The sequence below is a fragment of the Pelophylax lessonae genome, assembly GCF_965119305.1.
Source record: "Pelophylax lessonae genome assembly, chromosome: 3".
Classification (NCBI taxonomy): Eukaryota; Metazoa; Chordata; class Amphibia; order Anura; family Ranidae; genus Pelophylax; species Pelophylax lessonae.
Window position 1 is genome coordinate 307187239 of NC_138770.1, and position 17421 is coordinate 307204659.

The window sequence follows — 17421 nt, forward strand, 5'->3', positions numbered from 1 at the left end:
GGCACTTAGTAAAGCTGGGAAATAACAAAGCAGAGAGATTGCGAAACCAGGATATAAGTCACCATACCCTTGTTAAAAAAAAATATAGGTATAATACACTTTATGAGTAGGTCTATTATTATTATGCAGGATTTATATAGTGCCAACAGTTTGCACTCTGCTTTACAATGGTTGTAGACTTACTAGAAATTTGAAGGTAAACAGGAGCAAGGAGATGGATCCTAGCTTGTTCAGACTGGTGGGGTCCAGTATATAGGAAAATGGAAAATGCTCCAGATGGTGTAGTATAGTATGAAAGCTATTTATTCCCATTCGGTGGGTAAAATTGCATAAAAACGTTTAAAACAAATGCCAAGCAGTCAAACATACAGGCTGCAAGTCCTCTCAGCAGAGTAGCGAGTGGAGGTTTCCAGTTTGCGCTCCACCTAGACGTGCCCCGACGTGACGCGTTTTGTCGCTTCCTGTGACGTCTTCAGAGAAGCTGGGATGTTACTACGCTATGCGGTCCAAGCTGACGCATTTTGTCACTTCCGGTGACGAAACACGTCAGCTTGGACCGCATAGCTTTGTTGCGTCACGCAGGTGGAGCACAAGCCAGGAGCCAGCTCACCATTCCGCGAGGAGGACGTGCAGCCCGCACCGCTGACCACCAATGACACTGTATTTCTGCTTTTTATTATCTTGAACCCGTGTATTAGGTAATAAACTTTTTGAACTCTAATATACGATACTATTTGGAGCATTCTTTTTCCCTCCCTACTACACCGGGTTGTTTGCCCTGGAGCCTAAGGAGCCGTTACCAGCCCATAGGACTACACATAAAGGGAACCCATCTAGCCCAGGGGGCTTTTAAGCTCGAATGGTTCTAGTGCCATATGGCATTTAGGACCCACTAGATCTGGTAAGTGATCAAACTTATTAATTCACTTGGGACCTGAAATCGCTGACACAGCCAATCAAGCCTGAGCATGTGCACCTTGAATTTTGAAGATTCACTTTCACTAAGGACATTATATATATTTTTTTTTGAGCACAAAGTCACCATATACTCTGGACTGTTCATTTATTCTTTTGTATATTGTTGATTGTGATCTATTTATTTTATATTTTTATACTTTATACACTTAGTCACCTATGCACTTTTATGGCACCGTTTTAACTATTTATTGGGAATTTTGATGATCTACGTATATTCATTTATTTATTGATATCATTTTATGATATATTTTTTTAACACACACTCACGTTTACCATAAGAAGTTGGCATGTATATTGCTATCCATTAGTTATTTAACAGCAAGCACTGTATTTGGTCTTTTTACAAGACCATTCACCTTTTAGCATACCCTTTTTTCCTACAGCAACTGCTTCTTCACCAACTTATTTATTTATTTATTCCCAAGTATACAGATTGTTTGCACATAATAATACACCCTTTCCCATTGGCGCGTGGAATATATTCTGTATATTTTTTTACACAGGTATAGAAATAGCCTGAAAGTGCTTTGTGGAGATAGAAGGATTCAAACTCCATCTAATTTTCATTCGCTGGATTTGGGGAGTGGGCAAAGTCAGATTTCTGAAGCCATGTTTCTGTAATAGCAGGTAAGTTAAAGGAGTTGGAGATAAAGAGGTCATGAACAGAGGAAAACTTGTTACAGACTGAGTGGACACATGGGAAGATGGAGGCAAGGGATCAGAGGGGGGGAATGGCTCTTGGTAACAGGGGCATAGAAATGAAAGTGTGTGGATAGTTGCTGCTGTCAGAGGAAGGAGGGTGTCAGGCTTGGGGGTGAAAGTTAGATAGAGGAGAAGAGGGCCAAGAATGTGTGAAATCTCCCAAAAAGTTTGGAAAAGCAGGGGGTAAATAGGATGGAAAGAAGATTTATAAAAATGCACATGTCCCTGGCCAATAGGGCAGAAGTGAGGGTAATCTATATAAGCTGTGGAGAAAAGAAGAGGAACACAGGTGTATCACCATGCTTGCCAAGTGCTACTTAGGGTAGTGAGAGGTAAATGTAGTGATTAGGCTCTGCTGTAGCCAGCGGAGCTTGTGGATCACTTTTTGTCTACTCTGGTTCTGCAATTGAAGGCTTGCCCGTCTCCTCCTGTCTTTCCCTAATTTTCTGGAAACATAGTGAGCCGGAAAGAGGAAAGTCTGAGCTGGCCCTATATGCAGACTCTGCCAATCCCTGGTCGATTAAGTGACCAAGAGGGGGCTGAGAGTGGTAAATAAGGGTGAGAGCAGAGAATAGCAGGGTCCTTCACCTGCTGGAGATTGACCCAGCCTCAAAAAGCTGTTAAACCTTTCCAGGCGTAGAAGAAATTTGCAGAAGTCCTGGATGATTCTAGCTTACAAAGGAGCTGAAAGATCACCCCTAAAGTTGAAGGAACACTCAAGGCAACACCCAGAGGGGATCTTCCTGGGATGCTTTATGTCAACATCAAATTAAGCTGAAAGAAGGCCTTCAGATTGCCTAGATCACAGTAAGTAGGCCTTAGAGAATTCTCAGGAGAAAAACTGTGACCTTTACACCTCTTTTTGCTAGAGGGAATGTCCCAGACATGCTGCTGGGGCTGTGCCCTTAGAGGAGCCCATCCCAGTTGTACAAAACAAATAAAAACAACAAAAAAGGTACTATGTGCCTGATTACTGTCTGAGGACTGAGTGAGATTTGATACATCTGGTTGAAAATACTCTGTGCTTGGCTGCTTGCTCCACTAAGGGATCAGAACCTATGATCAAACCACTGGATTAACCTGGTCTGTGTGCTACACCGAAACTAGAGTTTAAGGAGTGAAGACACTACTGTGAGAAAAAGAGAGAGAGAGCATATTTCACACTGGAGAGATTAGTAATCAAAGTGGGGAGGAATAAGCTTCATGGGGACATGAAGGTCCACCTACAGTCTGTCAGGTGCACTGTAGTTTGTAGATAAATTCTTATTTTTGCTTTAGTTAAAATTCTGTGTGAAGGTGTAAAACTGTTTCCTCAAGAAGAAAAATGCTGGAGTTTATGAAGAGCAGAAGTATATAGAGGCTTTTTCCACCCAGTTCTATGAGGTTTAGGGCTGACAATAAAAACTAAACATCAAACTGATGTACTGAAACTAAATATCATCAACTCTTAATTACTGTATTTTCTTTGCTAAACAGGATAATACTTTCAAGCAAAAGCAAAGGAGAAATGAATTTGATAATACAAATGTGGATCTCTAAAAGAAGCAATCTGACTAGATCAGCTCTATCAAGATGAATAAATAGGTCATTTTTTGCATCTATTACATGAAAAGAAAAATGTACCTGTTAGTGGTGATGATGAAGATGAAAAATTCGGAAATGCTGTTGAATTCAAAACAGTGCTGGATGATGGGTCAAAAAACAAAGTTGATGTTGACTCTGAGCTAGTTGATGTAGATAAACCGTTATTTTCAGGAAATGTAGTAGCAATATTTGATTTAGTAGTTGTGTTAGGGGTTGATGCAGAGGAACTTTTTAATTGTGATTCTGTAGAGCTGCTAGGGATTTGTGAAGATGAAAAATCATCACCACCTGATGGCTTTGGTGAAGTGACAATTGAATAAAAAGAATGATTAAGTGATGTGGTTGATATGTCAGATCTGCTTGTTGCTTCAGAATCTGAAATCATATTTGTACTCAATGTTTCTATTAATATTGCCTTTGGTAATGTTAGATGTGAATAAGCAGATGATTCATTTGAGGTAGTCTCAATAGAATGTAATTCAGTAGACTGTTCAGTTGTTAGGGAAGCAGGGGCATTTTCACTTTCAGCAGTTTTTTCAGTCAATATAGTAGTTTGCAATTTTGATGATGATTCATAAGTAGTGATTTTCTCAGTAAATGATGAAGCAGATAAACTGGTAAATTCTGAGGTATATATAGGTGTTTGTCTGGGTTCCAGAGTGGATAAAAGAGTAGAGATACTGGAGGTGTCAGTAGATGAGGATAAAGACATTTCAGGTTCTGATGTAAATGTAGATAATGTAGTCAATGGTTTTGGAGATGTAAAGTCAAAAGTTGTTTGATATTCAGAGGTCGATAGCCCAGATCTGCTCGTTGCTTTTGCAGATGAAATCATATTTGTACTTAGTGTTTCCATTATTGTTGCCTTTGGTGATGTTAGATGTGACAAATCAGATGGTTCATTTGAGGTAGTCTCAGATAAGAAAGAATGTAATTCAGTAGATTGTTCAGTATTTGGGTAAGCAGGGTCACTTTCCCTTTCAGCAGTTGATTCAGTAAATATAGATGTGAGCATTTTCGATGATGACTCATGAGTGTTACTTTCTTCAGTGGATGTGGAAGCAAATGCGCTGGAAAATTCAGATGTATGTTTGCCAGCTGTGCTGGATTCTGTAGTGAAAAGAAGAGTGGCTGAATTGGATGGCTCTGTAGATGAGGATTGGGAAATGTCGGGCTGTGATGCAATTAAAGAGGATGTAGTCAGTGATTCTGTAGATGTAACTTTGAAGGTTGTTTCAAATTCAGAGGTTGACAGCTTAGGTCCACTTGCTGTTTCTGCAGCTGATGTCATCATTGCACTTGATGTTTGCTTCACTGTTTCTTGTGGTGATGTTAAGTGTGAAGTAATAGGTGTCTCTTTTGTGAAAGTTTCAGATGGGATAGAAATGAATTCAGTGGACTGTTCAGTTATTGGAAAAGCAGAGGTAGTCTCAGATGGGAAAGAATGTAATTCAGTAGATTGTTCAGTATTTGGGTAAGCAGGGTCACTTTCCCTTTCAGCAGTTGTTTCAGTAAATATAGATGTGAGCATTTTCGATGATGACTCATGAGTGTTACTTTCTTCAGTGGATGTGGAAGCAAATGTGCTGGAATATTCTGAAGTATATTTGGCAGCTGTGCTGGGTTCTGCTGTAAAAACAAGAGTAGCTGAACTAGATGTCTCTGTTGATGAGGGTAGAGAAATGCTGGGTTCTGCTGTATTTAAATAAGATGTAGTTAATGGTTCTGTAGATGTAAATTTGAAGGTTGTTTCAAATTCAGAGGTTGACAGTTCAGGTCCACTTACAGTTTCTGCAGCTGATGTCATCATTGCACTTGATGTTTGCTTCACTGTTTCTTGTGGTGATGTTAAGTGTGAAGTAGTAGGTGTCTCATTTGTGAAAGTTTCAGATGGGATAGAAATAAATTCAGTGGACTGTTCAGTTATTGGGAAAGCAGAGGTAGTCTCAGATGGGAAAGAATGTAATTCAGTAGATTTTTCAGTATTTGGGTAAGCAGGGTCACTTTCCCTTTCAGCAGTTGTTTCAGTAAATATAGATGTGAGCCTTTTCGATGATGACTCATGAGTGTTACTTTCTTCAGTGGATGTGGAAGCTAATGCACTGGAAAATTCAGATGTATGTTTGGCAGCTGTGCTGGATTCGGTAGTGAAAAGAAGAGTGGCTGAATTGGATGGCTCTGTAGATGAGGATAGGGAAATGCCGGGTTGTGATGCAATTAAAGAGGATGTAGTCAGTGATTCTGTAGATGTAACTTTGAAGGTTGTTTCAAATTCAGAGGTTGACAGCTCAGGTCCACTTGCTGTTTCTGCAGCTGATGTCATCATTGCACTTGATGTTTGCTTCACTGTTTCTTGTGGTGATGTTAAGTGTGAAGTAATAGGTGTCTCTTTTGTGAAAGTTTCAGATGGGATAGAAATGAATTCAGTGGACTGTTCAGTTATTAGAAAAGCAGAGGTAGTCTCAGATGGGAAAGAATGTAATTCAGTAGATTGTTCAGTATTTGGGTAAGCAGGGTCACTTTCCCTTTCAGCAGTTGTTTCAGTAAATACAGATGTGAGCATTTTCGATGATGACTCATGAGTGTTACTTTCTTCAGTGGATGTGGAAGCTAATGCACTGGAAAATTCAGATGTATGTTTGGCAGCTGTGCTGGATTCGGTAGTGAAAAGAAGAGTGGCTGAATTGGATGGCTCTGTAGATGAGGATTGGGAAATGCCGGGTTGTGATGCAATTAAAGAGGATGTAGTCAGGGATTCTGTAGATGTAACTTTAAAGGTTGTTTCAAATTCAGAGGTTGACAGCTCAGGTCCACTTACTGTTTCTGCAGCTGATGTCATCATTGCACTTGATGTTTGCTTCACTGTTTCTTCTAGTGATGTTAAGTGTGAAGTAGTAGGTGTCTCATTTGTGAAAGTTTCAGATGGGATAGAAATGAATTCAGTGGATTGTTCAGTATTTGGGTAAGCAGGGTCACTTTCCCTTTCAGCAGTTGTTTCAGTAAATATAGATGTGAGCCTTTTCGATGATGACTCATGAGTATTACTTTCTTCAGTGGATGTGGAAGCAAATGCGCTGGAAAATTCAGATGTATGTTTGGCAGTTGTGCTGGATTCTGTAGTGAAAAGAAGAGTGGCTGAATTGGATGGCTCTGTAGATGAGGATTGGGAAATGCCGGGTTGTGATGCAATTAAAGAGGATGTAGTCAGTGATTCTGTAGATGTAACTTTGAAGGTTGTTTCAAATTCAGAAGTTGACAGCTCAGGTCCACTTACTGATTCTGCAGCTGATGACAAAATTGTACTTGATGTTTGCTTCACTGTTTCTTCTAGTGATGTTAAGTGTGAAGTAATAGGTGTCTCTTTTGTGAAAGTTTCAGATGGGATAGAAATGAATTCAGTGGACTGTTCAGTTATTGGGAAAGCAGAGGTAGTTTCAGATGGGAAATAATGTAATTTAGTAGGTTGTTCAGTATTTGGGTAAGCGGGGTCACTTTCACTTTCAGCAGTTGTTTCAGTAAATATAGATGTGAGCATTTGCGATGATGACTCATAAGTATTACTTTCTTCAGTGGACGTGGAAGCAACTGCGCTGGAAAATTCAGATGCATGTTTGGCAGTTGTGCTGGATTCTGTAGTGAAAAGAAGAGTGGCTGAATTGGATGGCTCTGTAGATGAGGATTGGGAAATGCCGGGTTGTGATGCAATTAAAGAGGATGTAGTCAGTGATTCTGTAGATGTAACTTTGAAGGTTGGTTCAAATTCAGAGGTTGACAGCTCAGGTCCACTTACTGTTTCTGCAGCTGATGACAAAATTGTACTTGATGTTTGCTTCACTGTTTCTTCTAATGATGTTAAGTGTGAAGTAATAGGTGTCTCTTTTGTGAAAGTTTCAGATGGAATAGAAATTAATTCAGTGGACTGTTCAGTTATTGGGAAATCAGAGGTAGATTCAGATGGGAAAGAATTTAATTCAGTAGATTGTTCAGTATTTGGGTAAGCAGGGTCACTTTCACTTTCAGCAGTTGTTTCAGTAAATATAGATGTGAGCATTTTTGATGATGACTCATTACTTTCTTCAGTGAATGTGGAAGCAAATGTGCTGGAATATTCTGAGGTATATTTGGCAGCTGTGCTGGGTTCTGCTGTAAAAACAAGAGTGGCTGAACTAGATGTCTCTGTAGATATAGATAGAGGTTCTGATGTAATTAATGAGGATGTAGTCAGTGGTTCTGTAGATGTAGAGTTAAAGATTGTTTCAAATTCAGAGGCTGACAGCTCAGGTCCACTTGCTGTTTCTGCAGCTGAAATCATACTTGTGCTTGATGTTTGCTTCACTGTTTCTTGTGGATAATTTTCAGAGGATGACAGCTCAGATCTGCTTGTTGCTGCTGAAGCTGATATCATATTTGTATCTGAGGTTTCCTTAATTGTTACCCCTGGTGATGTTATATATGAAAAGGCAGATGATTCATTGAAAGTTGCATCAGTAAATGTTTGAAATTTTGTTGATGACTCATAAGTAGTGATTTTCTCAGTAGATGAGGAAGCAGATGCATCGGTGAACTGTGAGGTATATATTGGAACTGGGCTGGGTGGCAAAGAAACTGTCCTGTTTTCTGATGTCGATAAAACAGCAGATGAACTAGGAGATAGGGTAGACTGTTCAGTTGATGGTGAAGTAGAGGTGCTTTCCCTTTCATCAGTTGTATCAGTGAATATTGATGTCTGAATTTTTGATGAGGATGTTTCTGCAAATGAAGAAAATGGAAAATGAAACAATGGGTTATGAAGTAAATAAAGATGATGTAAACAGGGGTTCAGTAGATCTAAAGTTAGAGATTTTTCAGATTCAGATTTTATGGGTGTTAGATGTCAGTACAGTAAATGGTATAGTTGTTGAGGAAACAAGGGTACTTTCACTTTCATCAAGTGTAATAGTGACCACACATGTTTGCACTGTAAATGTACTAATAGTACTAAACAGATAACATAAGTATGCTGCTATCTATTGTTGAAAAAAGTCCAGTTTTGCTGGATGATTTCTCAGGTAAGGTTTTTAAAGTTCTTGTTTCTGATTGTGTAGGGGTTTTTGTTGCTTTTAGAAATGTGAAATTATTTAGAGTTGATATTTCAATATTTGTTGCAACTGGCAATGGCATGATTAAAGATCTAGATGAGTCAACTGAAGTGGTATTGGCAGCCTTAGAGGTTAACTGTGCATTTATAGAAGCAGCAGAGCTTTCACTGCCTGCAGCTCTAGTGGGGAGTTGTGTTGTGGGAACTGTAAAAGTCCTAGCATTAGGAATAATAGAGGATGTTTTAAGAGTTTCCGAAGCCAATGTAGGAAGTGCACTGGGTTCTGGAAAAGGAAAATTGCAGTGTTTTAAAATATGTTCACTTTGGTTTAATATGTTGATTAAGCTAAAGTTAGTTGTTATAACAAAGTGTCACTATAATAGATTGTAACTATTATTGTTACATCTAATAAAGTATTACTAACAGCAAAGCTTTTCATATTAGATTTGGCTACAGTGAAGAGGGATTAGAACAACATTTTTTATTGCTACCTTTACCCCTCTTCCATTCTCTCTATTAGTCCTGCTTACCATTAGCAAAATTAAAAATAAATAAAAATAAATAAAATCACAACATTGGGTTGTCTCCAGAAAAGTAATAGAGGGGAAATCTTCCAATGGGGACACTAGTTCAGGTGACCTGGGAGACCCCAAGGAATTCCCTTAATTTGTAGGGATTTCCTCTCACTTACTGTTTTGACTATGGGACAGGCTGTGAATGAAAAAAAAAAAAAATCTGACAGGGGTTATATCCTTCCCCTGCTGGATCCAAAATAAAAAAAAAAAGTTGTATCCATAGTTTTACTTGAATTCTTGTGGGTTTTCAATCAGAAATGATCAGAGTTTGAAAACGTTTTCAGTGCCAATTCAGTTTAATACTCCTGCTCGAACATTTCCTATTTATATTCCATGTGTTGGAATTCAAGTTTTTTACACCATCCCCTACCCTTTTATTTTGTTTTACAAATTTCAAAAGATGTTGTGTTGCCCTCAAATATTCCAGTCTGAAACCTTAGACATACTGGCCAGTCTCTGTAAGAATAGAGGTCCGTGACATTGCTATATCTCCCTCATTTCCTTCAGAAGGAAACAGCTAATTAAGCCAGGAGCCCTAAAAATTGAGTTACTTCAAAGCACTAGAGCAGTACCGACTGCCTGAACACTTGTTTTATTAAAGCAACCCTGTTTAAATTCTAAAATAGGTAATGTGTAGACACCCTGTAAAAGAATAGGCTAAATACACAACTGTAGGTTAGGTGAATTTGCTTAGGTGTGCTTCTCCTAGGGTTTGGCAACCCTTATTAAAAATTTGGTTTTTACAGGCAAATATTAAAGAATTCCTTAGGAAGAGGGGTAGGGGCAGTTGCATCTGCCTGCTAAAGTTTGGCCCCTTTTAAGGCTAATTGGCAAACTCCTATGAATGAATGGATTTCTAACAGGGTATGTGGTTTTTGGTGAGGAAAAATCATAATCAAATGTTAAAAGCGAAAAAAAGTTTAAAGTCATCTAATGTACTGAGCATTTTTCTATAAATGTTCATATGAATATTCGTTTAGACATTCATTCAAAGGTCTAAAAGTGTATGGCCAGTTAAGTCGGAAGAAAATCAAGCCCAAAAAAAAAAGAAAATGAATACAACCATCATATTTCAGGACTGGTAAGCTGTAATATATGATATTTGTGTTTTGGGGTTTACACATGCTTTAAAGGAAAACAAAAGTGTATTTCCATTTGACTTATTTATTTTTTTATTTATTTTTTATCTTCTGCTCTACTTATTCATATTCAGATTTGTACATACTTCTTTTAATGGTAAACTGAATTGGTAATGGTATCGGCATCCTTTCCTCATGCAGAGCTAGAAGCAGGTTTTTCACTTACCTGTAAAGTCAACGGAAGTCATTGTAGACTCATTGGTATCTAGAAACAAAATAAAAGACAAATACAAATTAGCTGGGAATAAAAATTAGTATTCACAAAAAACACATGTACATTGTGGTACTCTTACTTAAACTTGATGTAGGTAGTGGACCCCTTCGCCCAGAACATTCAGAACAGATCACATTTATGTATATCTCCATTCCTCCAAAGTCTTGACTATGTGGCCAGCCAGTCAATGCATAGCCCTATCCAGGGGCGTAAAGGTTTGGGCAAGTATGATTTGTTATGAACAAGGATAAGCTTTGGGTTTCGGTTAAGGAGAATTTAGACCCAAACCCAGCCTGCCTGTGATTCAGAAAATCAGTGATCAAAATGGCCAGATGGGGACAAGAGCTTCACCTCCGCATCCTGTCCCCTAGAACAGATATAGGGGTCTGTGGAGGGGGGCTTATCAGATTCCAAAATCCTGCTTTAGAACAAAGGGGCCCAGATATTTAACCCCTCCTATGTGAAAATGTATGGGGTACATATTGCCCCTACTTACTCATTCACAAAAGCTAACTAAGAAGTTAAAAAAAAACACAGATACCATAGAAAAAAAGTTCTTTATAAGAAAAATTACTCCAACCCAAAAAATAACGTCCCACAATGTAAATCCAACTTCAATCACTTCATCCTGTGATGTAGATTGAGCTTCAGTCCCAATGAGCAGTGCCTGACAAGATGACAACCTGCCACGCCTGACGGAGGTAACCCCAGCTACTCTGGTCACAACCAACAGTTCCCCCCTGACTTCATTTGTGAACAATCCCTGCAAGCCAGTTTGTTCACAAACAGAATGAAGACTGGGTCTGTCATTTAGTAGCAGTACCACTACTTTATCATGCAACCACTTTATGATTCTTTCCTAGGTGTACATAATATAAATGGGTACTAATATTTATAGGTAAAGTTGATCCAGGGAATATCCGATTGCCTCCCAGGGTATCAGGAAGGAATTTTTTCCCCTGCTGTAGCAAATTGGATCATGCTTTGCTGGGGTTGTTAGAGTGGAACGTGTAACATGTCCCAGCTTTTGCAGGCTCTCCCCCTTCTCTCCAACTCAGTGTGACAGTGGGTGGGGGATCTTCTCCCAGCACCCTCTGTCACAATTCAGAAAACTTCATGCCCACACAGTCACATCATTCATTCATCCTTGTGAATAGATAGACTACAACTCGCGTCAGCCACTGTGGTTGACAGCTTGTAGTTCTGAATGGACTGTGAGGGCACTGATGAAGGCTCTCATAGTTCGTTCACAAGCCCTGCAGTTTGGAAACAGTCAGCCTGTATCAGACATATGGGCTGAAAGCTGCATAGCTTGTCCGCAGAAGCCCGACATTGCACCCAATGATCCACTAAACACAAGTACAATACTTTCAAGGCTCCTGTAGGAAAAAATAATAAATGCTGATTTTTTCCAGCAAAAATATGTGAATTCATTATTTTTTCTTAAAAGGTGAACTTATCCTTTTATTCCTCATTTTAGTTGCCTCCTACTCTGTGCATTAATTAACAGATTTGTAAATACTTTCTGTAGTGGTAAACTGAATGTTAATTAAACAAATAGAATTAGCATCCCTTCCTCAGACTGGGTCCACACATATGCAATTTGGATACGGGTCTCTCCACATCCAATTCGCATGACAGGCAAGTGTGACCCGCTCTCAATGGAGCCGGTTCCCACATGTCCACGGCAGCCACAGTCCAGATTGAAAAAGGGTTTGGTGTGTGTTTGGGTCGGGTTCAGGTGTGAATTCAGGCAAAAATTCAGACCTGAATCACACCTGAACCGGTGAACAGACATACTGGATCCCAGGCATGAACTTGCAGCCACACATATGTGAACTAAGCCGCAAGCAGAGCTAGAAGCAGGTTTTTCACTTACCTGTGAAGTCAATGGAAGACGTAGTAGATTCATTGTAAGCTAGAAAAACCAAAAAAAGACAAATGCAAATGTAAACTAAGAATAAAAATCATTTTTCCAAAACATATACATTGTAATACATTTTATTTTGGTTAAAATTAGTTTAAATAGTGGACCCCTTTCTCCAGCACATTCATAATAGATCATACTTATGTACATTTCTCCAAGTTCTTTACTGTGTGTCCAGCTCAGTAATGCACAGCCTTGGGGAATGAAGGATTGTGCAAGTGTGAATAAGGATGGGCTTTGGGTATTGGTTAAAGATGATTTCCACCCAAAACCAGACTTGAAGTTCAGCAAATGGGTGAACAAAATGGCAAGATGGAGATAAGGGTCTCCCCTCTACATCCTGTCCCACTAAAACAGATGTGGGGTTCTGCAAGAATCCAGAATCCCACTTTAGAACAAAGGGGCCCAAATATTTAACCCCTCTATGTGAAAATGGATAGGGTACATAATACTCCCTCTTACTTATTTACAAAAGAAAACTGAAAAGATAAAAAAAACACAGGCGCCATAGAAAAAAAGTTCTTAATTAAAATAAGTAATTGCAACACAAAAAATAATGTCCCACAATGTAAATCCAATGTCAAAAGTTGAATCCATCGATGTAGATCCAACCTTAAAGAGGAAGTAAACCCTCCTCTGCAAGTTGTACCTATAGGTAAGCCTATGATAAGGCTTACCTATAGGTACTGTAAATATCTCCTAAACTTGTACCGTTTAGGAGATATTTACCTTCGATGCATCCAGTGACGTCACTGGCGCATGCGCTATGAAGGAACGGCCGCTCATGCCGTTCCTTCAGAGCCCCGTGCCGTGACTGTCTGCTCCCGCGCGCGTGCGCGGGAGTGATGTCACCGCGGCTCCGGACAATCAGATGGCCGGATGCCGCGATCCCGGAAGACGGGCGCCTAGACATGTCGCCCGTCATAGAGGTGAGCGGACAGCACGGCGGGGGCTCATTCTAAGGTAAGTATTTCATGATGAGCTAGTAATGAGATGCATACTAGCTCATTATGTATTTTTCTTTCAGGTTGTAAAAAAAAAAAAAAAAATTTTACCGAGTTTACAACCTCTTTAATTGCAATGAGCGGTGCCTGACAACACAATGACCTGCTACACCTGATGAAGGTAACCCCTCTCTGGTCACAACTGACAGTTCTCTGCTGGCTTCATTCTGTTTGTAAACATTATGTTGTTACATTATTTCGGATACTTCAAGCATTAACAAAAGGTCTGAATGAAACTATTTAGTTTTGTTTCGTTATACTTTATTTCAGAATTGTTGAAATTCCTTACTATTGTGATTTGGAGATTCAGATACATCCAAATCTCTTAATAAACCAAGACTTTGTCCAAATTTTGATTCATAACGAAACAGATTGCACTTGTCAAGTAGACATTGAACAGAGTAGACTGGTGACTTATTGGTGAAGCAGGAATACTTTTTCTCTCTACAATCTAACAAGCTGTCCAGGAAAGTGGCAAATAGAATGTTGAGACAAGCCATTTAACACTAATAAGGGTGCTTATAATGATTAGCGTTTTATTGATTTACAGTATGTAAACCCTTCACTCCAAAAGCAGAAAAAAAAACCTGTTGTTGTAACTGCTTAAAAAAAACGTTAGTTTCATTGCAGCTTTAATTTGTTAGTCAAGTTCATTTAAGTTTACTAGTGCTTTTAACACTACCCTCTCAACCGATTGACAATACTGCAGTCCAAGTTTGGCTTTTTTGCTCTTCCAAAATGTGGAACCACTCCAAAGCTGGGCATACACTAGTATCATTTGTTTTAAAAATGTTAAGTTCTTCTATGTTCTTTCTAATAACACTCATTTACTTTTTCAATTTTAGTTGGGTTAAATCAACATTCATTTTTGACCATAAGGATGAGAAAATTCCAAGAAGCAGGATGGAAATTGTTTTTTGAATGAATTAATTTCTAACAATGTATGTGGTTTTCATTCAGGAAAGTCCATTCACCCCAAAATCAAATGTTAAAAGCAAACACAACATTTTTATAAATGTTTATACAAATATCAGTATACGTGTCAATGTAGTATATGGTCAGCTTAAAGTGGAACTTTAATCAGAAAATGAAGTCCTGCTAGATCTCTTCAGGCTGGGACATTTTGCAGGTATAGCTATGTGAAACGATTAAAATAAGTGCCTACAGTATACTGCTTAAAATTCAGTAATACACTGTCTCACTCTGCTCTGCACATGCTCAGTTGCTCTCTATTTTTCATCACTGTGCCAAAAATGTAAAGGCCAATTTGCTGACAACCTTAAGGGGTTGTTCAGGGGCTCTGGGTTTCAGCAAAATGGCAGCCTCTGGCAAGAAGAAACAGGAACAATGCTGGAGGCAATATACAGCACACAACCATTTTGGTGGCAAAATTATTAATGTGGAATGTACACTGCTCAAAAAAATTAAAGGAACAATTTAAAAACAGTTTAAAAAACAATTTAAACATTTTTAAAAAGATCTCAATGGGGAAAAATATCATGCTGGATATCTATCTGTACCGACACTGACAGACTCTTCCGTATGTATTCCTCTACTCTGGACGAAGGGGTGAGGGAAGTGTTAGATGCACTAGCAGATTTAGATACACTAGCAAATGGGAGCTGAACTCCAGCTAACACTATATAAGCAGTTACAGCAAACAGTTTTTTCTCCTTTTGGGATAAAGGTTTTACATAAATAGATAAAAGCTGATCATTGAAAGCACCTCTATCATTATTAAATGGATTGTCTCAATTCTGTAACTGATACTTCTACAAGACAGCTTGTTCTTACTTGCTGGCTAGATCATCCGGTGAAAACAAAAGAAAGGAAGCCTACAAAAGAAAAATAATGCAGCCATCACATCTAAGAAATGGTAAACTGCAAAAAAAAAAAAACAAATACTTGCTTACGGGTTTAGTCCTGCTTTGGTTCTAAAGAACATAGTTAAAACATATTTAGATTTTTTGCACTTAAAAAATCTGAGGTTGTTGAATTTTCAGATCTTTCTCCTGTTTCTGACGTTGAAAAATCCACTTGATGTTTTAAATCTGGTTGGCTGTGATGATGCAGCATTTAAAGAACCAAAAGACTAACGTAAAACTGGATGTATCAGAAATAAATTCCAAAGGCATTCTGGTCTCAACAGTTGTTTTTATAAAGGAGGACAAAGAAGAACTTGATTCTGAACAGAGTGATGAAGACACAATTTGACATTTTTGTACAAATCTTGATAGAGAATATCTTTCTTCAGCTTCTAAAGTTGAAATACCAAGAGCACTTGATGTTTTAACTCTTGATGGCTGTGATGATAACTACTTTGAGGTAATGAGAGGCTAAAGTGGAGTGGTTTCAAGGATGATAGAAGAGCAGACTGGGATGTGGATGAGGCAGAAACACTTTCACTCTCACTTCTAATGTTGTATGTATTATTAAACACTAGCTAAAGAGCAGGTGTTCTTTTTTTTTTGCTTTGTTTTTTTATTGTTTTTTTAAAGAACAAAATAAACAATTGACAAGCATTAGTAGCAGTGTACAATGTAGAAGAAAGGCAAACATGAGCCTGGTAAGTTTGTAAGAACAACAAGGACTTGAGAAGAGCATATTGTATATAAAGGATTCTAGGAACGAAGTAGAAAATATGTCACTATGATAGCCAACGGGTGGCTTGATAGGGGTCAGACCTCTGGTGATCATTCAGATCATTTGAATTCTTAGGGCTTCTAGAGTCCATTAGCCAAGGTTGCCACATGGCATAGAATTAATGTAATTGAAGATAGGCCCTAGCAAAAGCATATTCAAGTTGGCAGTTATCATTTAGTATGGATATGACTTCCTCTACAGAGGGGGGGGGGGGGGTAAAAGCACTACCATTTTCTGGCAATGGCCAGTCGAGTTGCTATGAAAATATGGGTCACAAGAGTTTTCAATTTAGAAGGCCAGAGGTGTGAGTCCATGCCTAGGAGTATAGATTGAGGAGCAGGAGAGAAGGTGGTGTGAGTAATGGAAGTGATAAATTGAGCTAGATCCATCCAAAATTTAGAGAGCTTGGTACAGCTCCACCAAATGTGAAATAGAGAGCCATAGTCACCGCATTGAACAAAGAAGAGCATTAAAAAAAATAGGACATTTAAGGTGCCACCAGTAATCCCATAAAGAAAAAACACATACTCAACAAATAAAAAAATATAAATTTATTATGAAAACATAGTAAAAATGTTAGGTATTAAAATTGTATCATATGACAAAAAATGTATTATAGATACAAAAACAATATGTCCCGAATGAGGTAATAACATAGAGCCTGTTACAAGCCCGTATCAGACTATAATCTGGTATGTGGTGGAAAGCACACTAGGTCTGCGATGGTCTTAGGATAGTCTGGGCCGAACAAAGGCCTCAGGTATTATACGCCAATAGATCGCTACGCGTTTTGCATATAGCTTCCTCAGGAGATCCTATTCCCAAGGGGAAAAGAAAAGGTACATGAAGCACCAACCAATACGGTGATATAGGAAAGGTCCCACACACATCAGTTCCTGAGGAGAATGCGGTTCAGTTTGAGTTGAATGTGGTGCCACCTATTTCTGAGTCAAGTCTCAAATTTGTTATATTTACCATAGTCACCGCATTCTCTCCAACAGTTTGATGAGGTGGAGGGGTACATAAATACCAGTTTTGAAAAATTTGCACCACTTCCCACTGTGCTATGCAGTGGGATGCTTTAGGTGTTGAAGTAAGAGCTAGACTCCATTGATCAGATGTATAAGTCTGGTTGGTTCTTTGCTCCCATTTATGCATCAAAGAAGTCTTGACATGAGGGAGAGGAGTGAGTAAAAGCTTGCAGATAAAGGCTATACCTTTGATATGTGGTCACGGAGTATCATAGAATCATATTAAATCCTGGAGCAAGGGGCATGAAGAGAGTTGGACTTGGTTCAGAGCAGATCTGTGCTGAAGGAACACGAAGAAGTGCCTGGCATTTAGATGTCATTTTTGGCATAATTGTTGGAAGGAGGTTAGGGAGGTGCCTGCATTGAGTTATCTAATAGTTTTTATACCTGCTTTAAACCAGGAGCTGTTGGAGGTGTGGGTATTGGGCAGGTGTTCATTTTGTCTGCTGATGTCAAAGTAGACATACTGGAGTTTTTCGCATGGCTGAGTGAGTGTTCTTGTTCATACAGTTAAAAAAAATCAGCAATGGCACTATAAAATGTTGCA

General features: G+C 38.8%; 1 protein-coding gene across 1 annotated transcript in view; it reads right to left on the reverse strand.

Annotated features, from left to right (window-relative positions):
- LOC309550513 (uncharacterized protein) overlaps window positions 1-13700 on the reverse strand; it is a gene marked incomplete at both ends in the record, with an annotated part of 141269 nt that extends 127569 nt beyond the window's left edge. Inside the window, 4 exons of the mRNA XM_082250876.1 lie at window positions 3304-8013; window positions 10222-10260; window positions 12149-12187; window positions 13490-13700. Of these exons, the coding sequence (XP_082107002.1) occupies window positions 3304-8013; window positions 10222-10260; window positions 12149-12187; window positions 13490-13700 (4999 nt within the window). The remainder of the gene's footprint in view (window positions 1-3303; window positions 8014-10221; window positions 10261-12148; window positions 12188-13489) is intronic.
- Between the last annotated feature and the right edge of the window lie 3721 nt (window positions 13701-17421).